Source organism: Epinephelus lanceolatus, chromosome 3 (genome assembly GCF_041903045.1).
Source record: "Epinephelus lanceolatus isolate andai-2023 chromosome 3, ASM4190304v1, whole genome shotgun sequence".
NCBI classification, from domain to species: domain Eukaryota; kingdom Metazoa; phylum Chordata; class Actinopteri; order Perciformes; family Serranidae; genus Epinephelus; species Epinephelus lanceolatus.
In genome coordinates, this window is record NC_135736.1 from 41,156,616 (window position 1) to 41,180,496 (window position 23,881).

Here is a 23,881-nt window from a genome sequence, read left to right on the forward strand (position 1 = left end):
CAATAGATTGGTTTTGGCATAGAGTTGAGAAAAAAAAAACAGAAAAGGTATGAGAGAGAATAAGACAGACGAAAAACAATCCTCTCAATAGAATCATAAAAAAGTTTTTTTTTCTTCTTTACAGTAAATTCTACAAAATCAAAACCAGAGCTCAGAGATGAACACAGAGACGAGCTTTGCTCCCCGAAATCCAAATTCCTCTCATGTTCGTTTTCGTTGACATTTCGTCGTATATAATATATATTCATGTATCTATTTATATATATAATATGTATAATTTGTAGGGTATGATTGTTAGTTTACAGGCCAGAGCGCTAAGGCAAAGGTCACACTCTGAAACTTTTAAAATGCCATCGTTTCCCTCCTCATCGCCCCCGGGATGTTCAACAGGTCGAAGCCTCCACCTCTCCAATTAGTGACTGAAGAGAGAGAAACAGAAGGAGGTGAAGGGAGGAAAGATGCCTTACAAAAGTGTGTGAATGTGGCCGGGGTGTTGCGTTCCCACTGTGTCCTGAGAAAACAACCGACTCTCAGATGACCACTGGACCTGACAAACTAGACCACACCAGCCCGCCCCCCCTCCCAGTTAAAATCCAACTTAAAATAAAATAAAAACAGAGACGAGATTAGGAGAGAGGAAAAAACAAAAAGTGATCTGTCCATTTGTAATTTGTTCACCCGTTCCTTTAAAACCCTCTTCTCTTCTCTTCGACATTAGAGAACAAGGTTTTTCGTAATTTTTCCACACAATTTCTTAAATTAAATCCTCTTCGCCGCCATTATTTTATTTTAAAAATGTAAAAGTTCTGTCCCCTCCTTTTCATTCTGCCTTTCTCGTTTCCCCCGAGGGAGCCGACTATCTGATTATTTCGCTCTCCGTTTTCCACCTGTCGCTCCGGGAGACCCAGAACCAGCAACCATAAACGCCAAGCCAGACACCAAAACGTATCTGAGGTTGGAGGAAAACAGGGCTGCTTATTTCAGTTTCACTTCCCCCCTCTCATTCACATGACACAAGCCAGCTGTTTCAACTACTGAGAGAAAGGGACAGTTACTATCAAGTCTGTGAGTGTGTGTGAGTGTGTGTGTGAGTGTGTGCGTGTGTGAGCAGCGACCGTGTATATCAGAGCATCGTGGTTTATATGCATGTTTGTACTGATGTTATTTACGTATGTGTGTCTATAGGTCCGTCTCTCACTCCTATCATCTGCTTTTTCCCTTTCAGAACAGATTCTCTTCAAAAATGGCCATCAGGTCGCTCTGGAAGTTGATGTCAATGGTGTCGGCCATCTGCAGGACAGAAGAGAAGAACAAGAAGTGTTAAAGACTTAGTTTAGAAATCAAGAATGAGTGTTTCGTTTTTTAGTTTTGTGCGTACCGCCTCTCTCCTGCGCCTCTCCTGCTCGCGGCGGCGTGCCATCTCCCTCTGGTCGAGAGTGTTCTGCGTCGCAGAGGAGGGTGTGGGCGGCACCTGTGGCTGTGTGGGTGGGGCCTGTGGGGAGTGAGTGGGCGGGGTGGAAGCCGGAGGTGTGGGAGCAAGCGGTGACTGTTGCTCCTGGCGACGGCGGGCATCTTCTTGCGCTCGACGAGCTTGCTCCATGGTGTCCTCGTCATCACGGCTATTAAAAGCAAAACAAAAAACAGGAGTAAAAAGTGAGACCCCGATCATACAGAAAGTGTTTCAGCATTTTTGCCAGAGCGCTCTGAACTCCATGAACTGAAAAAACTTCAACTCAAAGCGGAAAAGCGCCCCACGCCATCTCTTTTTTGGGTCATCTTTTTTCCCATTGTCTGATCGGATGATTTGAGAGGCGGGCCTTCTGTGGTGGTCACGACAAGTTTATAGTTGGTAAACAATGGAAGAGAAACTTGTGGTAGTAGCTGCTGGATACCCAGAGCTATACAGCCCGACGATAGACAGCAGATTGTCAGACTGCCACCAAGTCATCTGTAAATATGCCTGGAAACGTCCATCATGGAGGAGAAGCTCCTGGACCAACTGGTTGTACTCCCCATGATCCACCCTCTTTTTTAGGGTCTCATGTACCCACACAGTTCTCTGTTTCCCTGTGCCCAAAAAACTATTTGCTGACAGCCTCTCACCCTCAACCAGAGCTACACCAAGTACCCTCTGCCTCAACATGTCAGGAACTAGCTACTTATTACTGTGAAATTAAAAAACGGTAGATTGATTACACGGGAGGGTCAATGTAAGGACGTGATGGAGTGGTTGCCGAACCAATACTGGATTTCTCAGACTGACACATAGGGCTGTGAAGGTATGGATTTTACTACTACTACTTACTTACTGTGGTTAAAATGCAACATTACACCATGGTTTGAAAGTTAACTGCCTACACAGAGTGTTACACTCATGTACATCATGAATTTAACTGTACAATTCTCTGACTTATCAGTGAAGTTTAAGAACTACACTGCAGACTGGATGTTCCTCTCTCAGTGACAGAGTAATGTGACGGCTGACTCAAATGAAAGGGTCCAACCTGGGTTGAGTACACATTGGCAGGTCTGCCTCATGGATGTGTGGTATGAACGGTCATCACTGCACTGTATTTTAATGAACTGGTCATTTGGTCGCATCTCTGGCTTGCGTCAAGCCCCAGTTTCACTCCCTGTTCCTCTTCTTACATTTCTCATACTCATACGCCTGCAGTTACATCTACGAACTTCTGTTACAAACAGCAGCACTCCTTTAGTGTGGAGGATTGTGATGTTTACTACAACTTCGGTAGTATCTGCTGCCTTAAGCTTGACACAGCTCTGCGCAATCACCGGAGCAGCAGCTCCAGCCTCTCAACCTGACTGTGGCACGGCAGCCTTCACTGCTGACAGGCTATGTCTATATAATATTTAACAAAATAAAGGTGCGACCAGCTGAGAAAGTTGTGGGAAAAGTTAGTCTGGAGTCCTGTCTCCTGGAAATCACTGACTAAAAGTTGTTTTGGTATGTATAAATAGATCGATTTTTCAAAGCACAACAGTTTTCTTTTAAATTTTACACACTGCAAGCAGCTTTTGCTTTACAGTCTTTCAGTGCAGTATTAAAATACAACTCTGATGTGTCGGCTGATTTGAAGCTTGAAGAACTTGAGTTAAAAGCTGCAGATGAAAGTGTGATTTGTGGGGAATGTCTGGCATTTTGACCTGCGTAAACAATGAGGGCAGATTTATGACCCTTTTTTAAAATGAACACGCAGTGACACTGGACAAGAAGTTCACTGAGAGGATTACCTATCTCAAGGAATGTTCAAGTCTCCGAGTTGTGTTAAATTCTTTACTGAAATTAATGAAAAGCAATCGCTGCTTGGAAAGAAAGCAAGGCATATATGAAAAAATAAAAAATTAAAGTACTCATAAAAAAATGGAGGTGGCTTGTTGAATGTGATGGTAACTGGTGTAATTTTCAAACCTCTGATCATTTCTCAGGAAGTCTCTATCTCCTTCTGAGACAGTGACTCATGCTGATGACTCATTACACACTTCTCCATTGTCCTCCAACCTACCGTAGCTTTTCTTGCTCTCTCCTGGCCTGTTCAGCCTGTGCTTTCAGCTGCCTCTCCCTCTCCTCCTTCTCCCTGGCGGCCCGTCTGAACTGTTCAAAGCTGTCGCTGGAGGAGCGCACGGAGGACGCCGGCGTGGACTGAGACCTCTGAGCCAGGCTGGCCCAGGAACCCATGTTCTTTAACTTCACATCCTGTGAGCAGACAGGAGACAGAAGGGGGTCAGAGAATGACAGCAAACACACAAACCAGAAGGAGTTGTGTGGATCTTCTCATCTCTCACACTCACACACACCTGTGTCTTCTTGGGAGCAATAGGAGTTTTGGGCTCTTGCTTGATTTTGTTGTCTTGCTGGGAGCAGGGTGGAGCTGGGGAGTCAGGGAGGCGAGAACTTGGGCGAGATCCATCCAGTGGCTTCAGGTCTAATCCTGAGGGAGACATAAGTGGGGATTAACAATACATACAGATGTAACTTAAATTATCAGAGAAGGGATCATAAGCAATAATGTCTCCTAAAGTAGCTGTTGTTAAGTTTGGTAGGAAGCACACAAATTTTTCTGAATTCAAAGTAACAAAAAGAATGACACGCCTTTGACTGCAGGTAGCTTCTCGTGCTCTCTGACATGTTCTGACACCTCACTCAGCTCTGGTAACCAGAATTTTGATAAAACAAGATGTTGCTCTCACTGTGTTTGTTGTCGTGTTTGTGTGTGTCTTGACGCATGGCAGGGCTGAACGGCGAGGGGGGCAGGACAGGCGACTGAGAAGGCTTCTCTTCTTTGACTGCCACCAGGTTGGACCTCTGCTCCTACAGGCAGACACAGAGCACATTAACAGACTATTATCAAGACTCAAAAACAAAACAAAAACATGTTTTCAGCATTAAAACTGAGGACTTTTATTAAACCTTCAACTGGCTCAAAATACACCCATGTAAATGAGGCACAGCAGATTTTTTCTGCGAGCACACACAGTCAATACACACACACAGCATTAAAATAAAGGTGCTCGCTCACATGTTTCTTGGTCTGTGAGGGTGACTGCTGTCCCATTGTGTGGAACTGAGGCATCTGAGGAGAATGCATCATCAGGGGAGAGGGACTCTCACGCAGGCAACCTAGAGAAACAGAACAAATATTGCAAAAACTCCTCTTTTTAACTCACAGCAAACATTAAATGTGCAGTACCAGGTATGATAAGACTACGTCTAGTGATTCCAAATCATAATGGTCAATTTTGTAAACAGAAATAATCTCAATCTCAGAATAAAATGATCCAAAAAAGCATAAGTGCTTTAATATTAAAGTACCGTTTACCACTGCAGAGAATACTGCAGTGCTTCAATAGAGACCATCGGCTTGTAGGTTGTAGCTGTCCTTTTTGAGGAAGCTAGCTTGCTCCACAATGTGGCCAGACGCAGGTATGACACAACATATTTAACCTAAGTTTTACTGTCACGGACGACAAACAAGACAACACTGTGCTGTATTTATTAAAAGTAGAGCCCCACTTAGTTCTCCTTGCAAATGCTTTGGGTGGTGTTTAAGATTTAATTTTACTACTTTGCTGCAAAACTGTTCACTTCACTTAGTCTTAACCCCCATCAGCAACTGTTTATTACCTCCACCAAGGAGGTTATGTTTTCGCCGGCGTTGGTCTGTTTGTTTGTCTGCAAAATAACTCAAAAAGTTCTGAACAGATTTTGATGAAATTTTCAGGAAAAGTTGATAATGGGACAAGGAACAGATGAAAGGTTGAAGCGAAGTGGATAAAATAATAAAATGGCGGGAAATCCGAGCTGCTTGGCGGAGGTCTGCCCTCTCCGAGTGCTTTTCTAGTTTATAACCTGTATTCCTGCTTTTACTTCAAGGAACAGTGTGTTAGATTAAGGGGTATTTAGTGTCATCTAGCGTTGAGGATTACAAATGGGAACCAGGTCAAACTTCTCCACAAAGGTCTCTTCCTCTCCAAAACAAACAGACCCAATGATTTAAACCAATAAAAACACAGAATACACTGTACAGCAGATTCATATTACAAATCAGTGTCTCTCCTATACTTTTCAGCATATCGGAATTGGGCCACTAACCCAGCACCTGCCAATGTGCGCTCATCTTCTTACTGAAAACTTTTTACTGTCAGAAAAAAAATATTTGTGGAACAGAAACATATGTTTTTATTCACTCTGATTATTATAACCTCTACCACTTTATAGACTTCTTACCTGTTGAGAAAGGCTCTGCTTTGCTGCGTGGCGATGGCTGTTGTTGATGTTGCATCTGTTGTACCTTCTGCTGCAGGGCCACCCCCTTCTGCTGCTGTGACGCTGACGTATGTGTAGGTGGGAACGGCTGGCGCATGTGCGCGTGGCCTGAGCTGTGTCTCTGTGTCAGGGCGGGGGTCGGGGTTGTCACAGCCTGTGTGTGCATCGACGCCATCAGCTGAGAGGCGCCCTGCGCGGGCGAATGCGTGTGCGTATGCAGCGGCTGCGTTGGCGCGGTGGGTCGGGCCTGGAGTGACTGCAAGAAGGTGTGAACTTGACTGAGGGGCGGGGTTTGAGAACTGGTGGGAGTTGGCTCTTCGTCGTCCTCCAGCAGGGCTTGGGGAGGTTGTGCTGAGAGGGTGCCCAAGATGCCGTGCGACGGGGGTGAAGGGACGCGAGGGCGAGGGACGGGCTGGGGCAGAGTGAGTGGAAGCGTAGGCTGAAGCTGGGGCGAGGTGGCTGGTGGCAGGGAGGGGAGCGAGGACGCGGGGGGCTGTGAGGGTTTTGGAGGAAGTGCTGCTGCTCGGTTGCTAGGTCTCGATGGTTGCTGGGGAAGAGCATTGTGGATCGCTGCAAGAGAGAGATGGAACATGGTCAACAGCAGAAGTAAAATGAATAAATGAATTGCTCTTTAAAGGGTGGACTTCCATAGTTATTTTTTATTACTGTATCAGAAATGGTTTTAAAATGAGTTTTTCACAATTATTTTTGAGATATTAAATCGTGCAACAAAAGTGATTACTGTGAGTCAACAGATTGATGATGGAAATAATGACTGCAATGCAACCCCAAAATGAATACTGTCAGATTCTTGTCCGTTTCTAAAATTAACTACACAGACAGAAGTTGAACTGAAGTCACATACCTGGCGAAGGTATGATGGGATGTTGGTTTAGGAAAGGGTGTGTCTCAGTGGGCGTCTGGCCGGTGGGTGTGTTTGCATTGAGGAGGCCAGACCCGACGGGGGCACCAGCAGTAGTAATGGTTGGATTGGGCTCTGTGTTCGACTGCGTCAGGTGAGGGTTCATGAACTGAGCCAGAGGATCAAATCCGGAGCTCATTAGCTGTGAGGAGTCTAAAGACTGAACAGGAGGAGGGGGGACAAACGGTGGTTTGGACTGGACCACTTGAGGCTGAACCTGGGGCTGAGGCTGAGGAGGGACTGGGCCCGCTCCGCTACTGTGGGTCATTTGGTGCAGCCTCTTGGTGTCTTTGTTAGACAAGACCTTCTTCTGCATCTTGGGAACCAGCCCTGGTGGACGAAGGTATACAATACATACAGAGGAAATGTGAGGAAAGCTGATATGCTGAAGAATTGCTGCTGCTGTTTCTCAAAAACAATACCCTAACGATGTTGTGTGTGCACGACGTTACCATTCTCAGAGTCTTCACTGTCAGAGGAGTCACTGCTGCCTGAAGATGAGGATCCTGTCTTCATCTTTGTCACATTTGTCATTTCCAGAGACTTCTCTACTGCAACAACACACAACCAAAACATTCAGCAACCATTCTGAAGAAAAAAGAAAAACACTGGGGAAAAAGTCTCACTGGGGAGGTCTGTGCAGTGATTCCTCACATTGATTACATTCAAGTAAATGCAGGGAGTTATATTCCTTTACAACACACCCGATGGCTTGTTAATAGGGCTGTTGTACCTGGATGAAATCAAAATAATAATTTAAAGCAAAAGTTTGACATTTTGAGAAATAAGCTTATTCGCTCTGTGGTGGAGAGTTAGATGAGGAGATAATACCCAGATATCAGGATATAGCCAGGACAGAGCCAGGCTAGCTGTTTCCCCCCATTTCAGATCTTTATGCTTTGTAGCCAAATCCAGGGTGTCTACAGGTATCAGAGACTTCATTCAAGACATTTTTAAACCAAATTTAAGACAGATTTTTGGACAAATCATCTTTATCTTAATCAAGCACTGCAGGTGAGTATAAAGCCAAGTAATATAGCCTATATCTAGTCCTGTGCAGAGGAAGGATTTATGTGGGAAAGTGGTTATTTGAGTGTTTCAGCTTGATCAACAATTTGCCATCACGTAAGTGCAAATATATAGAAAAAGACAGGATTACATTCAGTAGTAGGTTTTATAGTTTGTAATTTTAGAAATGAGGACTTTCACACAGAAGAGCCTGAATCATGTTGCGAATTTTTTTTTTTTAAATATATGGATAAATGAAATTAAATGAAATGTTTGTGGAAACTGAGACGTCAGAAATTAAAGACTAATAAATGACTTTTGAGGATTAATATGTATAAATTGAATTAAAGACATTATAAGACAGTTTAAGGACCTGCCGACAACCTTTTATAATTAAAATACAGATATGAAAGTAACACTAATCTTATTATCTAAAGGTGTTTTCACATATAGTCCTTTTTAAATGAACCAAACTCAGTCCTCTTAAAGTGCACCAAAAAATGGACTGAGAGAAAAAAGACTCCGTTCTTTTTGTGTTCACATTATCAGTACATTTAAAAGAGGACTCAGTTCTCTTTCTGGCAACTTCAGCTCTGATGAAGCCTCAGTCCTTTTTCTGTTCATACTATAGCCTATGTATCATATATACTAACATAGTTCTGTTTTTACTTTGACGTGCCACTGCAGTGCGGTTATGAAACCCCTTACTTTCAGATGAACTTAAAATTGGAGGACACCCGTAGTGTTTCTGTGCTGTAGACTGTTGCCATTTGATGTATTTTACGTTCCACATCTGGAGACGTGCAGTATCTTTCGTGGACCAAACTACTCCTCATCCTGAGTCCTTGCGCACGTTACAGGCCGACGTAGTTTCCTCTGTTTTTTCAAGTGTCCCAGTGCATTAGCGTGTGATCTAGAGGGCTAAACACAGCGGCAAAGAGCAAAGTGAACCTGGAGCACTTTGTATTCACAAGGCACAGGTAAAGCGAACTGCACCTTGTAGCGAACCGAGGGGTCTGAGTTCATCTGGAGTGTCCACATAAGCACAAAAAATGCAGAGTCTCCGCTCTGAGTCCGTTCAGAGGGCTGAAAAGGACCAAGTGTAAAAACACCCTTACCCTCCCAGAGAACGCAAACAAGCATATTTCGCAAACTATTTGCAAATATTCCTTCAACATTTTTCAGATAGCATCATACTGTACATAACAATATAGCAAACATGTACTTAATTACACGCAATGTATTCAAACTGATGTTCAAGGAAACCGTGTTCCAGCATTGTCTGTGACATGACAGCAAATGTGTAAATGAAAGTGAAACTAACGATTGTGTTTGCTTTGACTCACTTATTTGGATCACACAAATTGCATTCACAAGCAGTCGATCCTGTGAGATGTATAACAGGATTAACAACTCTTTATACAGTATGTAGCCTTCAAATGTTTCTCTGCCAAACAGTGACATCCCCTTAGAACAGGACCTTAATGTGCTATGAATCAGGTGAGAACTGTCAGAATCACAAAAGTCTCCTGACAACCATACAGGAAGTGCTGAGCACTCATACAAACAGCCTACCTGACGGCTTCTTCTTCTTCTTGAGGCAGCTGGAGACGTATTTCTCCAGCTCTCTCAGCGTGGAGGGCTTCAGCGTCTCGAAGTCGATCTCGATCTCGTCCGGGTTGGAGTTCTTCAGCGAAGGCTCACGCGTTTGGATTATGTGCACCACGCGGCCCAGTTTGTCACCGGGCAGCTTGTTGATGTCCAGGCTCAGCTGGCGCTTCTCCTCGTACGACATCGGCTTGCATCTTTCGACTGACACGCCCCCAAATGCTTCTGGTGGGGAAAACATAACAGCAGGTTGATACTGGGTCATGGTTGAGGACACTTTCAAACAAGAAATCCTGCTTAACACATCTCTCATTACCTATTTCATCTTCTGCTTCAAGAGAGGCTGAGGGGACGAGAGGAGTTGGCACAGGCTGAGGGGGCGCAGCTGGACGACTGTTTTTAACTCCTTCTTTCTTACTGTAATTGTAAAATGATAAGATTAGCTCCAGCTGACACAGCTACAGTAATATTATTTATCTTATTGCCTCTGTGACACCTACCCCGTCTTTTTTCTTTCCTTCTTTCCAATTATTGGATCCTTGCTGCTCTTGCTTTTCTTAGATGTCTGAAGCATCACAGACGGAGGCGCCTCCACAGGTTCCTCAGATCCCATCTTCTTCTTGTGCTTTTCTTTCTTCTTCTCCTTCTTCTCCCGCTCCTTCTTCTTGGGCTTGCTGGCCGGGGGCTGTGAGAGTGCTGCCAGCTGTTCATGGACAGCCTTGAGCTAGAGGACACAAACACACACACACAGTGGGGGTCTTACGAGACGAAAAGACAGCATCCTGCACATTTGCGTCTCCATGTCGCAGCATTCACCCACATTCGGCAAAGCTGTTCTGCGTGGCCCACCCACCTGTTGTCTCATAAGCCTCCCTCCCCCTTCATTTTCCATCCTCTAACCTGTTCCTGTAACTCAGCCAACCGATGTTGCCTTTCGTGTTCTGAGTCTCCTCCCGAGGACTCCGATTCGGACGAACTGGAGCTGTCGTCTTCCGAGACAGCAGAAGGAGGCGGGGCTTGTCGAGTGGAGGGGGCAGGGTGGAGGGCCGATGACGGGGTGGGAACAGGGGTGGGCTCCTCTGGCTCATCAGGCATTTTGGCAAAGCGCATCTCAAAAACGTCCTGTTAGGATAGAGGACAGCAAGACAAACTGTGAACTCTACATGAAGCACAAACCAATACGTTCAATACATACATGGGAACAATGAGCGAGGGTATTTCAGAACTGGATCTAAAATGGAACCAGTTAACAGTTCCCAACCATTCACACTTTTATTCTAGTGGTAGTTTTTGTCATAATTGCTGAAAGTTTTACGATATACACATAGTAGTATGAGACAGTCTGTGGAAAAAAATCACGTTCGTCTGCCTCCTCATAATGCTTCTAATGGCTTTACAGCACATAAATGGAAACAACCAATCAGAGCCATAAACCCTTTTTAGATAGGAACTGTGCAAATTTGCAAGAAAGCCCAATCAGTCTTTTTTTAGCATTGGCAGATTAAAAAAAAAAAACAGGGAATGCAGCAAAATGCCACCTGCCTACTTTTGTTTATACAGAATGCGCCTTTTTCGGGGCAATGGGGGGCGTGAGCAAGTAACAAAATGTGTAGCTCAGTGTGTGACGTAAACAGTGACGTAGGAGGGAAGCCGTGGCTGGTCAGTCCTTCAGCGATTCTCTCGTTAGTCGGCTCATCCTTCACCGTCCCTGCCATCTGACGGTTAATGGCCTCTTCGTTTGAGAGGGCAAGGAGGGCACGCAAATTCTCGTCTCCCCAGTTGCTCATCTTTACAGTGTCTGTCAGGTTTGCGTTTCCCTCTAGCTACTAGCTGCTCGCTAATTCCTGCTATCAGCTGTTTCCTGTTTATCCACCGCCAGTGGGTCACATGTGCGGCGTCATCAACAGCTCCTCCCACAAGTCTTCAACAGCCCCTCCTGTCGCAGAAGGTCGCCTTGGTCTGTTTAAACTACGAGGCGGAAAATTGGGATCAACTCACCAATCCGGCTGTGTGTGTCTAAATGCCCCCAAGCTGCCGGCAAAACGGCCCAACATTCACGGAAAATCTGGCAGTGGAAAAGGGGCTAATGAGTCATTCATGTCAACCACTGCTCATGAACTGTAGCACTGATCAAATATGAATCAAGATTCTGTTATTGTATTGTGCCATTTTCATCCACTTATCTGGGGCCTAATCGCGGGGGCAGCAGGCCAAGCACCCCAGACATCCCTCTCTCCAGCAACACCTTCCAGCTCCTCCTGGGGGACCCCAAGGCGTTCCCAGACCAGATAAGATATGTAATTCCTCCAGTGTGTTCTGGGTCTGCCCGGGGGCCTCCTACCGGTGGGACATGCCTGAAACACCTCTAACAGGAGGCACCCAGGAGGCATCCTGATCAGACGCCCGAACCACCTCAACTGATCCCTTTCGATGTGAAGGAGCAGCGACTCTACCGCGAGCTCCCTCCAGATGTTGGAGCTCCTTACCCTATCTCTAAGGCTGAGCCCAGCCACCCAATGGAGGAAACTCATTTCGGTCGCTTGTATTAGAGGATCGCGGATGTTGAAAACAGTAGAGCCAAACTGAAGCACCGTGATTCACATGATTACAGTGTGTTAGAGACAGTGGATTTTTAATGGCTGATATAATAACGATAGTTTGGATCAGGAAAAAGCTGATAGCCAATTAATCAGCCAATAACACAAAAACAGAAGTTTCTTATCCTTGTACCATGTAGGTCTACAAGGAACTTATGTGGCCTGCTCATAAATGACGGGTAAAATCATTTTTATGTGGGACTGCACTTGAACAGCATGAAAACAGTCTATTGTCCGATAGTTTCAGCAAAAATGACAAAAAGTTATTTTTTATAAAAGTTACCAAGTGTAGCTTTAATTATGTAAACACAAACAACTTACAAATACATACACAATGCACATAGTGTGGGACAAACAGGAGTGGAAGGTAATCTGACCCTGGTCATACAGTGTATATAATATTCATTATGGATTGCACTACATGTGTGACATGATGATTACCTGTAATTTGCGTGCCATGTTGACCACATCATGGTCCGGGGGATTGTACTTGTAACAGTTGGAGAACATCAACCGAACGTCTGCTGCAAGTTCTTGAGGGTCTCTGTATTGTCTGTTGTCTAGCTTTTTCTGCAGGAGACAAACAAACGCACTGCTGTGAACAAAACTTATCCAAATTCTTTAAAATGTATTCTTTATTTGTTGAACCTAAAAAAAAGCTGTGCCCTGCTGAATCAATCAATCAATCAATCAATTTTATTTATAAAGCCCAATATCACAAATCACAATTTGCCTCACAGGGCTTTACAGCATACGACATCCCTCTGTCCTTTGGACCCTCACAGCGGATAAGGGAAAAACTCCTCAAAAAAAAAACCCTTTAACGGGGGAAAAAAACACTACAAACCTCAGGAAGAGCAACTGCTGAAGGAATGGAGTATATTTCAACCTGGATATTTTCTTTGTACCAACCAAACAGCATCTATAAAGTTGACAAGTACCAAAAAGAGACACTGTGCTTTGTTAAAATATGGACCCTTGGGAAACTAGCCTTGAGCTAAAAGGAATACAAATAAACCCCATTTTGACATGTGGATCAAAACCTAGGTATTGTCTTGGCAGCTGAACCTGCTCCATTACATGATAAACCAATCCTAATAAAATCACCTTGATGGTGCTGAGATCCATGGGGTGCTTGATGATGTCGTGGTAGTCGTGGAGGCCAAGAGCTTTTACATCAACAGGCTTGTAGAAGGGCCAAGCATATGCTACATGTTTCTTAGACAGCATCTCTCTGACGAGGCGTGCGCAAAAACGCAACTGATCCTGTCGCTTCTGCGTAACTGTCCCTCCCGTCTCCAAACCGCCTCCCAGGTGATGCTGAGAGTCCGGCTGCGAGGTGTCTTTTTTGGGTGTCTTAGACGGGCGGCTGCTCTCTCGCCGCGGCCGAGTCTCAGCAGAGACGGGAGATGATTCACTGAGCTGGTCGTTGGCTGTGGGCGTGGTGGTGTCTGCTTTCCTCTTCTGGCTCTTTCTTTGCTGTTGGAACATCAGAGATCAGAGATTAGAGAATGACAACACCTGAGCTTGTGATTAATTATTAATAAATAATGACTTCTCCTTACCTTGACGAGGGCGGGGGAGCTCTGCAGCATCGGGGCAGGATGGAGGCCTGGGTGTGTCGGGGCTGGAGGGGGAACAGAGGTCATGCCCTGGGCCAGGACGTCAGGTGTTGAGAGGGGAAATGGGGGACCCAGATGGGGTGCGTGGGAAGCGGGTGTAGGAGGCACACGCGGGGGCTGAGCCTGGGCCAGAGCCATGGGCAGAGCCAGAGGCTGAGCCAGGGACAGGGCAGGAGGGCCTTGAGGGGTGGGTGCAGTCCGGGTGTGCGGGGTGGTTGAAGGGGATGAAAAGCCCCGTGTGTGTGGGGTGGTGGAGGGGGACGATGAGTCTTGGCCTGACTCTGACTTGCTGATCACACCTGGAAGGGAGAACATAAACACAAGAAGATCACAAAGATGAAATAAAGGATAACTAGAATTACCACCTCGCTGCTGTGCACCTCCGTGAACCATTCAAGTTACAGTTCACATTCAACTCTGTCCAGACTTATGTGTAGCCATGACAGCAGATGAGGCTTCAAATATGAATGTTGCTGCAAAGAAGCCATCTCCAACTCGGCAGCATCAAGGTTCTATACAATCAGCAGTTTCAAAGTGGACACCCAAGATTAGTGTCACCAATTCAGTATCAGACCAAATGTCTCCCCTTCTGTTTCTGAGTTATGGGGTTGACTATAGGGCTGCCATGATTAGTCGACTAATCGATGACTAATCGACTATTAAAATAATCGGTGACTATTTTAGTAGTCAACTAATCGGTTTGAGTCATTTTTCATAGAAAAGCACTATAAAAGTACCCCAAAATACTCTTACTGCAGCTTCTTACGTTCAGATATTGGCAGCTTTACACACTCTCCCGTGACAGTGAACTAAAACCCTTTGGCGTGAGTATGAAATAAGACATTAGATGACGTAATTTTGGGGTTTGGGTGAGACAGACCGACATTTTTTAACATTTTAACACATTTTTTGATGAAATGACTAGTCGACTAATCGAAGAAATAATCGACAGATTAGTCGACAGTGAAAATAATCGTTAGTGGCAGCCCTAGTTGACTAATGGCTGAAAAAGGGGTTTGGCATTACACTATAATATCACAGTGCAGCTGACCTGTGACCTTTTGGATATAAAATGTCATCATGTCCTATCACCCATTTGTGTTTTGTCATTTTTAGCATATGCATTCTAGTGTTATAACACAGAACATGTTTTGTGGGGTCACAGTGACCTTTCATTAATTTTTTTTATTCATTCATTTTCCATAAGCGCTTATGCTGTTAGGGGTTGCGGGGGGAATGGAGCCTATCCCAGCTGACATTGGCCGAGAGGCAGGGTACACTCTGGACAGGTCGCCAGAATATCACAGGGCTGACACAGAGAGACAGACAACCATTCACACTCACATTCACACCTATGGGCAATTTAGAGTCACCGATTAACCTGCATGTCTTTGGACTGTGGAGGGAGTCCGGAGCACCAGGAGAAAACCCACACTGACATAAGGAGAACATGCAAAGTCCACACAGAAGGGCTCGAACCCCTCATCCTGAGTTCGAACCAGGAACCCTTTTGCTGTGAGGCAACAATGCTAACCACTGCACCACCGTGCAACCCATCCAAGTTCTCATCAGTCCATCCTTGAGTCCTAGTGGACGTTTGTGCCAAATTTAAGGGGATTCGTGGAATTCTTGTGTAACCTCTTCATGAAAATGGGGTGGACATGAGGTCCCAGTGACCTTGACCTTTGACCCTAACCATCAAATTATATTCAGTTCATTCTTGAGTCCAAGTGGATGTTTGTGCCTAATTTAAAGAAATTCCGATAAGGTGTTTATGAGATATTGTGTTTGCGAGAATGAGATGGATGAGAGGACAACTCAAAAACAGTATGCCTCTGGCCACAGCAGCTGTTGGCACGGAGACATAAAAACACTTATCCACACCTTTAGCTTAAAACTGTCTGAGGGACTACAAAACGTTCAACAATGGTGCAACAAGCCTAAAACAATCAAGGTGTAGCTGATGAAGAGGGAAAACAAGTACAGAAAGCATAAAAACTATACATACAAACTTGGCTGGTTAGGTAAGTACCAGTTACTTGGAACAAAAACAATCACACCTGTCATAACCTTTGCTTCTTAAGGGAGGAGGGATGATTTAACGCAACAAATACAGCACTGACATCCTACAGCCCATATTACATCCTTAACTCATACCTCCTTCTCGTCTGCCTCGACGTCCCTTGGTGACCACAGTGATCTCCTTCTCCTCCTGCGGCATCTCTGTGATCTTGTGGAGAAAGACTTTTTCCAAGGCCTCCGCCATTAGGACAATATCATCCCCAGGCTAAACACACAAACACATGCACATTTTTAGATGGCATGAGCTCTTTGGGCAGATGCTTTCCTTGGGAAGGAAAACATCTTGCTTCATTACCTAAATTCCAAGTTCATGGAAGTCACATGAAACCAGAACTCATGTGGCTAGTGGCTGACCTTGTTGTAGATGTAGCAGTTTGTGAACATTGTGTTGAAGTCTTGGATGCACTCCTGGGCATTCCAGTAGTAATTGTTCTCCAGACGTTTTTTTATCGTGCCCATGTCCATCGGGGTCTTGATGATCTTGTAGTAGTCCTTCGGGGAGGAGAGCAGGTAGAGAGTATTAGATTTTTATCTTTTTCTGACAAAAGAATGTGGAAAAAAGACGAAGTTTGCTTTGTCAAAACTATCATTTATGAGTTGAACATGCATGACTTATATCAACCTTGTCACCAGAACACCAGGTTAGTTTTCGCCAAAACTTCGCTCTGCTGTGCATGTGTTGTGTCCAACTTTAGTGTTGGCTAGTTTGACCATGAGATGCAAGTGCCAGCTAGCTTGACAGCAGTCTTTTTCTCATCAGCAGAGCTAGATCAACTGGTCCTCCTGTGCCTCTGGGTTGGTCCATAGGCAGCGTCGGATGTTTCTGCATCAAGCCAGCCGTCACATACATCTCCGTGGTCAAACCAGCTGCCACAGACTGCCCCCGTATTCTAACTACGTCTGCTTTTCAAAATAAGGTTTTAGAACAGTGTAAATACTACATGGTGATAAGTGAAACTGAATTATTTTCATGGTATTGAACATTGTTGTCAGGCCCTGCAGTCATGCAGAAGAGGCACTTTTAAAACAGCAAAGGTAACCAAAAAACTAAGAAACTGGACACATGCCAGAAGTGACACAGGAAATGATGTAATACCATGCATGAGACGGAATTTTTTGTTGTCACTGGCACACATGTTCACACAATAGCCCATTTCCCCATCTTTACTATTTATAGCCTGGCTCTCCTAGCTGCAACAACAACTTTGGTCCATATTGCAGATGCAACATGCAGGCTACAGTAAAGCTCCTATTGTTGCGGGCGACCCTGCCCTCAGGTTTACCCTCAACCTATGCCTTGCACTCTCATTGGCTGTAGCTTGCTGACAGGTCCCTGAGAGGTCCAGATATATAGCCTGCTAGATATATAGGAAACGTCTTCAATGCATCTGTGAGCCGAGTCTTTGAAGTGTTCACACTTCACATAGCCAACGCCGATTTGCTTCTTATGTGAGGCTTTTGTTTTGGAGCTCCATAAAATGATATTCAAAGAAATTCTGATGCCATCAAAGTGTTTCTGGACTTTCATTACAGGCACGCAAACACACAGACACACAACTCACAGGTAAATTGAGTTTGATGGCATCTACAGGAGCTTGAAAGGGCCATGCAAAGTGGTGTTTCCACAATGTCTTCAACACCTCTTTAAGCAGGAACTGAAAAAGAGCACAATCATACAAAAATCAATTAATTCAAGTCCACACACCAGACACAGTTTACACATGTACAAACACACAAACAGAAATCTCCGTACCTGTAGCTGGTTGGTCTGTCGTTTGGGTCTGGAGGGGTTCCATGTTTCTGGGGGTGGAGGGTTGAAGGAGAGAGTTGGCGGGGCAGAGGGAGGGTTCTGGCTGCTGCCAGCCTCCAGTCCGTCTCCCATCGCGGTGGTGGGTTGCAGTGACTGATAGGACAGTTTGAGTAGATAGGACCTGGCTGGGGCAGGTGGGACCGGGGGAGACCCCCCTCAGGCCATTACACTCCTCACTCAACTATCTGGAAGGACAATCAACAAAAGAATCATCACGGCTGCCACTACTGTTACCATTACTGCGCTTGTTAGTGAAGCCAACTCTGATTCAGTGTCCTCAAAATACAAACCACAACCAATATTAAGCAGTTTCCTTCACTCTCAGTCTTACTGTCACTCCGCAGTGTTTGCATGTTGCTTTAAGACTACACCTTCAATGGCATTGGGTATGTGAGAGGGAGACAACCTGGCAAGGTCAACACCATCTCATCTTTGGGATTGTAGCTGCTCTGAGAGCAACTGAATTTGTCTTAATGTGGTTGAAATTCTCTTCCTTGTTGTAATTCGTCTTAAAAAAGGCATCATGTGCTGAAGACACACGTCTCTGTTTACATGTGCCAACAAATGGATGAATTCCAGACCAATTACAACCTGTTAAATCGATGTCAAAAGCTCAGCATAAATACTGACTCATGGCGTAAGATCAAATAAAGACTGTTCACATGCAGCCTTTCTGCCTCATCAGATGGAAGTGCATGTAAAAAATGTAAACATATTACAGATTTCTACACTTCTACCACTCGAGCTATGAGACATTAGGTATGAATATAACGCCATCAAAATGCAAAAAACACTAACTCTGGTTTACAATAAGTCATACTGTATTACATTAGACTCAAAGTGCACAGATAGTGTGAAGCCACTAAAAGAAATAACAGTGCAGGTGACTATACGATGATGCTGTTGCATGTAAATCATCATCAAAACTTAAGTGTATATCGGTGAACATCCTGTGTTAGCATGAAATTTCCACAAGATATGATTTCTGATCCTTTATGTTACTGTTCATTTTGATGTATTTGTTATTGAATTGCAATACAAAAATATCAATATCATCTAGCATCCCAATAATGTTCAAAATGATCTAAGAGCTTAATACGAAACAAAGAGGCTGGATAAAATAAGGTAAAACCTCACGTTCATAACACACGCAACACTCAGATGCTGTCATATGCAATAATGTATGGCAGGGTGGAGAGTAGAGACTGAAAGGAAGTTGGAAGAGAAATGTCTCAAGCTTTCTTTTTGAAGATCAGTTGCCAGGTAACATTTGAAATAGGACATTAGTTATAAATATGGATGACACAATCTTAAAACAAATAGAAAACAGCTGAACGTATTCCATGAAAAGTAAGAGACTGTTATTTTACTAGTCAGTACAATGTTAGTGGTATCAGCATGCCGTCCATCTGGTAAAGACAGTCATTCCATGTTTGGATATCGATCAGAGTTATAAAAGAAGGAGCCTGGGCTGTAGGTCGACAAAATTTGTTTTTCCAATGGTAATTGGTGAATAAGAGCGTCACTTATCAAGTACATATTAACACGCAATTACTGTGCTGGATAATACCTCTATTTACAAAGGGTCCGCCCAGTTATATCATGCATAAGCAAGGTCAGTCTATTCAATAGTACTATAGCAGAATGTTACAATTTACAGTTAAACCTCAGGTAGACAGTTTTGTTTTGGTGTCACTAGGCCAAAAAAAACATAATTAACTTTGAGCTTATTGTAATTCAAGAGGTCTGAGAGAAAACTAGACTTCTGCACCTCCTCTTGGCTCTGTTTTTAGGCTACAGAAAATCTAGGCTATGATGGGAGACTGGGAAGCTAATGGCAGCCAATCACAGGTCATTTCCGAAGGTATCGGGTGTTCCTAAAGGCCGTTCTACGAATGCACATACTTTCTGTAAAAGCCTGTTTCAATGGTAGATTGATTATTTGAAAAATTGTCGAATACTTGCCACAATTTTTGAATAGTGTTTTTGCTTGTGTTGCCCATCCCTAGTTGCTAATAGTTTAGCCTGCTGCGAACCATAGCCAAAGGCTCATGGCTGCAAATTCATGTTCATGTTGTTGTAGCTAATGTTAACTAGAGCCTCGAATCTCAGTGTGTCCTCCGCCTCGCTCCTTGCCTCTATAGAAAAACGTGCTGGGAGAAGAACATGCAGCAGCTCGAGAGATGAACCCCCAGTCAGCAGCTGAAGAAATCAGAATCCAGCAGCTCAAATCCCAGCACCAGGGGACCGGCAGTACAGACCTCCTGCCTGATCAGCAAACTTTCTGTTGCTGCCATTACACAGGTTAGACCCAGCGCTGCTGCTGGCCACCAGCCCGCTGTGACACCTGGTGCCAAGGGGTTTGCACTGGCCCAATTCGAGCCTTTATAGCTGCCGACTAAAGGTCTAAGACTCCGGAGCTGCTGCCTGCTCTCCTCCAGTCCACAACAAGGGTGAGCAAAGCAGACAAACTGTGGGTTCTGATAAACAGAGACGGGCAAGGAGAGGCTGAGGGGAATGCGCTTCAGGCAACTCTACAATGAAATAAGATTTTTTTTTTTTTTTTTTTTGTTTGCCTTTTCCAGATTTATGCCTACTCCAGCTTTAATGTCAGGTAATCGTGTATTAGTAGAAAGTCTATGGAAATTTTTAACTAGGAAACAGATACTGACCAATCAAAAGCCTTAATAAGGAAAAATAATTTAGCGTGATAACATGATCAGTGCATCACTGCATTATCCAGATGTACTGACGAGGGTTGCAGCGATATACAGGCTTCAGGGTTTACTGTGATACAAAAGTTGACGGTTATCAGGCTGTACATTTGCTTATCTATCATACTGAAAAATAAAAAGGGAAATAAACGAAGAATCAACAAGAAAGAAAATGTTGCCACTGGTGAGCGAAACATTTTCATTATCAAGGCCTTAGTAGACCAAGTAGTCAATTCTGACACATCTGAATGTCAAAAAGACAAATGACTTTCTGGACACTCACGTTTGTTGCTATGCAGCTGCGATCTAATCCAATTGCGGGATCATATCTCAGCTGACAGGGCGACGATTTCCTGAGGTAACACTGGAGGTTTTTCAGTGACACGCTGGGGGGCAAGGAAACCACAACACACAGATAGAGGGCCGAGTGTCACGCCTGAGAGAGAGATATAAAGAAAAGATGGTGCCGGATTAAAATCGGCCGAGTTGTTTTCAACTAACCTCAGAATACACTACCAGGTAAACATTTGGCCAGGCTGTGGGTCCCTAACCCCACTATGGGTTGCCAAAGCTTCATGAGGGAGTCAAAAGGCCTTCTTGATTTTAAGAGGTTAAAGAGGACTTTTTAAAAATATATACAGTTGGCCAAATCTCAGCCTTTCATTAATTTCTGTGAAGAAAACTAAATGAAAATGTTATTTTTAAAGTTTAGTTTGTTATTTAACATATAAACTTAAAATAAATCTTTTTCTTTGTCAGAAAGAGAAACCATTAACTATGTATGGTTATTAAATAAAAAAATACACAATACAGAGAGAGAAAGAATCATATAAAAAGTTACTAAAAATATCAGGAAAACATCTTTCTATTTACAGGAAATAATCTGCTCAAAATTCATTCAAATTGCTCCTTTTACACACACACTTCCTGCAGTTATTGCATTTACTATTTGGGTTAACTGTACAGTTTATCAGTCATTCTATATTGTTGCCATTATGCACTGAATATTAAATGAAAAATCCATTATCATATCACTTAGTCAGGGGTTGTCAGCTTATTTAATAATAGAATTAGGTCTTTTACGGGAAAATGTTGGGAAACATTGCTCTAACCAGATCATTTGAGGCTGCACCTCTTTTCCATTCATCCTGTACAATTTTTAAAAGGGATCCACCAACAGTTAATCAGAGTTAATCAAAAAATGTTTGTGAATTTCTCCTGGGAATGACCTCTCTCTAACTGGAACTGTCCAGATGAGCTGAGACTTACACATTTTGTAATACACAGTACACAATTCTTAACCCAAGACAGCATCTTGACCCAGCTTTGATGCTTTAATGGAGGTTTTTGAGATGTCATAACCCTTCACCTTGCACCCTATCTGATGTTTCTACACCCCTGTAGTGTAATTATCCATATGTTGTGCAAGCAAGAGACCCTTATGAACGTGTCTCCTGATTCTGCTGACAATCTATGTCTTCTCGGACTTTGTTACCCAAGTTAAGGTGCACATATCATGGTTGAATATGGAATGTTTTGGTATGTTCTCTTCATTATTCCCCAGGGAATCAGATAGAACAATGAGAAGGTTTGTAAGAAGAACATTATTATCAGTATTTTAGTGGCTCTGTCAGCTTCGTTTTCAAATATGCATGTAAAAAAATTGTTGGCGTATTATAATTTTTGTGCTATAGTATACCTTGTGTGGATATATATTTTAGTTTTATGAAAAGCTAGCTGACGAGGATGTGAGTTCTGTAATTTCCACGGTCTTATGGATGCATACACTGAACCCTGACCTCGAACCGTTACTGATCTGGATGCCGTTTGATACACAGGGCTCAAAGGTCATTTTTTTGGAAGTTCTCTGAGAGACAGTCTGTCCAGGTACAAGCAGAGACAAGAGCTTGTCTTCAGCCTGTCGTGAGCCGACATTTTCCTCCCTTAATAAATGCTAAATTTCCTCCACAAATACCTAAATCTTTATGTTGAAAGAAAATTAAATTTGTTTATGTGTATGCAAATATTGTGACATACATGCCCATCTTCTGCTACAGGTCCATATCACAAGCTGTTAAAGACATTTTAAATGCTGGGAATCTGGCAAAACAAACAGTGTCACACCAGATAAGGAAACTGTTGTCGTCAACAAGCCTCCAGGCATTAATCTACACCACAAGAATCTACAATAAGCTTCTTAGATGGACTGTGCACGGAAACAGACCTCTTAGTACACAATGTCCAATGTTGTGATTTATGCCCATTTTAACCTGAGGTACCCTTCTACCTTACTGTTAACATATATTAATGTAAATGTGAACTGACTTGTAGACTGTGGCTGACGCTTTAGCCTTAAGGCTTTTAAAAAATCCAACCATACCTGGAGAAGCTACACAGTCTCGACACGATGCAAATGCGTTCACATAGTGTAGAAATGTCGCAGTTAATTTAAATAAAACACCAACGGTCGAGACAGTGAAGCGAAGAAACGCGCTTTGACCCATTAATTATTCTACAAAATTTATCAGCCATTTTGCTACTATTTCGTATCACGTAGCAGATTCTTCATTCCACAGGTGACGTTAGCTAGGAAGCTAACGATGCTAAGTGCCATGAATAACGTTACTTATCGACACAAGTGGACACAAAGACACATTTTTTCAGAAACAACTTCGCTCTCTACCTTCGCCTTGCTAACCTTCCATGACAGTACATCGCCATGTCCACTGTGAGCAGCTGACAGCTCCGCACGTAAATGGCCTTTCAGAATACAACTTGGACGGGATTGATATTCTCGAAATGACGTACGTCGCACTCCACATGAGCTCCTGCGCCATCGCGCGTAAACTACGCTGCCAAGAGGACGTAACTTATGTCACGAATACGGCCTACGGGGCTACAAACAAACAGCCTAGCAGCTAACTGGTTAGCATGATACCGACCTGCAGCTAACGTGCACACTGACAGCACGGAGGGTCCCGTGCCACGAAAACGACCTTAACGCAAGTACCGCGAGGAGGAAGACACAACATGGAATATGCACAATAACACCAAATCGCGCTGATTTAAAAGACAAAAAATCATCTATCTCGTGTGCCCGAACCGGTGCAAGGCCTGCGAAGACAGCTCATGCTCCGCTTGCCGAAGCGCACACTGACAGCGCGCGAAATACGCCCCCGATGTCCGTTGTAAACGTTTTACCGGATCCCCGGGGTTGTACGCTTTCGTTTGATATACCAATGTCATCCATGGAAAGGCGTAAAATGCTATTTTTACCTTCTTCAGTCGGTTGTCAGCGCTCGCAGACCTTCCTCGCCCCAAATCCAGAACAAACAGTCCTTTTCGACGTAAATGACGTCAGACGCACGGGGGCGGGCCGAAGGTGTTGTCAGCAGAAATGTCACCCGCAGCCCCGCCTCCTCCCCCGGGGCAACATCATGCAATACCTCGTAATGATTTCAGCGATACTCAGGTAGGTGTCCTCCACACAGATTGTGTCTTTGGTCCCTTTGCTTTAATAAAGATGCCAGAAATAAATAAGAGAATAAAGATATATTCATTATGCATGCTTTTATTGCGGTTCACCACAAACGTGTGTGGGGTGACTGAGTGCATGTGGTGCATCGCCATTTCTATTTTTCACCTCTTGAAGAACTCTTTATTTAATGTAATGACTTACAACCCACAGAACATCACAATACAGAGAAAAATATATAAATATAAATAGTATGGA

The 23,881-nt window shown here is 43.9% G+C and overlaps 1 protein-coding gene across 6 annotated transcripts; it reads right to left on the bottom strand.

Moving 5' to 3' along the window:
* Positions 1-953: 953 nt before the first annotated feature.
* On the bottom strand, positions 954-23,511 carry LOC117255244 (bromodomain-containing protein 4-like). 6 transcript variants are annotated; one of them, XM_033623945.2, is made up of 22 exons: positions 23,425-23,511; positions 20,432-20,584; positions 17,378-17,619; positions 17,187-17,279; positions 15,979-16,116; positions 15,700-15,829; positions 13,486-13,841; positions 13,028-13,399; positions 12,362-12,490; positions 10,224-10,445; positions 9,824-10,047; positions 9,640-9,740; positions 9,291-9,545; positions 7,160-7,258; positions 6,651-7,037; positions 5,747-6,355; positions 4,539-4,639; positions 4,210-4,330; positions 3,817-3,950; positions 3,525-3,715; positions 1,379-1,619; positions 954-1,290 (listed from the first exon to the last, which is right to left on the bottom strand). In XM_033623945.2, exons 3-22 carry the CDS (start codon positions 17,504-17,506, stop codon positions 1,222-1,224), a joined length of 4,101 nt encoding a protein of 1,366 aa, XP_033479836.1. In that variant the 5' UTR covers positions 17,507-17,619; positions 20,432-20,584; positions 23,425-23,511; the 3' UTR covers positions 954-1,221. The 6 variants fall into 6 exon arrangements, with proteins under 6 accessions (XP_033479836.1, XP_078022501.1, XP_078022500.1 ...); XM_078166375.1 differs by having other exon boundaries at positions 1,379-1,622; XM_078166374.1 differs by having other exon boundaries at positions 1,379-1,622; positions 7,160-7,255; positions 9,291-9,548.
* Between the last annotated feature and the right edge of the window lie 370 nt (positions 23,512-23,881).

What these genes read in the sequence shown, in the direction of transcription:
- LOC117255244 (XM_078166372.1), bottom strand. Translation starts at nt 17,506, where the DNA reads ATGGGAGACGGACTGGAGGCTGGCAGCAGCCAGAACCCTCCCTCTGCC. An exon ending in ACTGCTACATCTACAACAAG is followed by an intron (nt 15,830 to 15,978) that starts GTCAGCCACTAG and finishes TTGTGTGTTTAG; the next exon opens with CCTGGGGATGATATTGTCCT. An exon ending in ACATGGCACGCAAATTACAG is followed by an intron (nt 10,446 to 12,361) that starts GTAATCATCATG and finishes CTATCCTAACAG; the next exon opens with GACGTTTTTGAGATGCGCTT.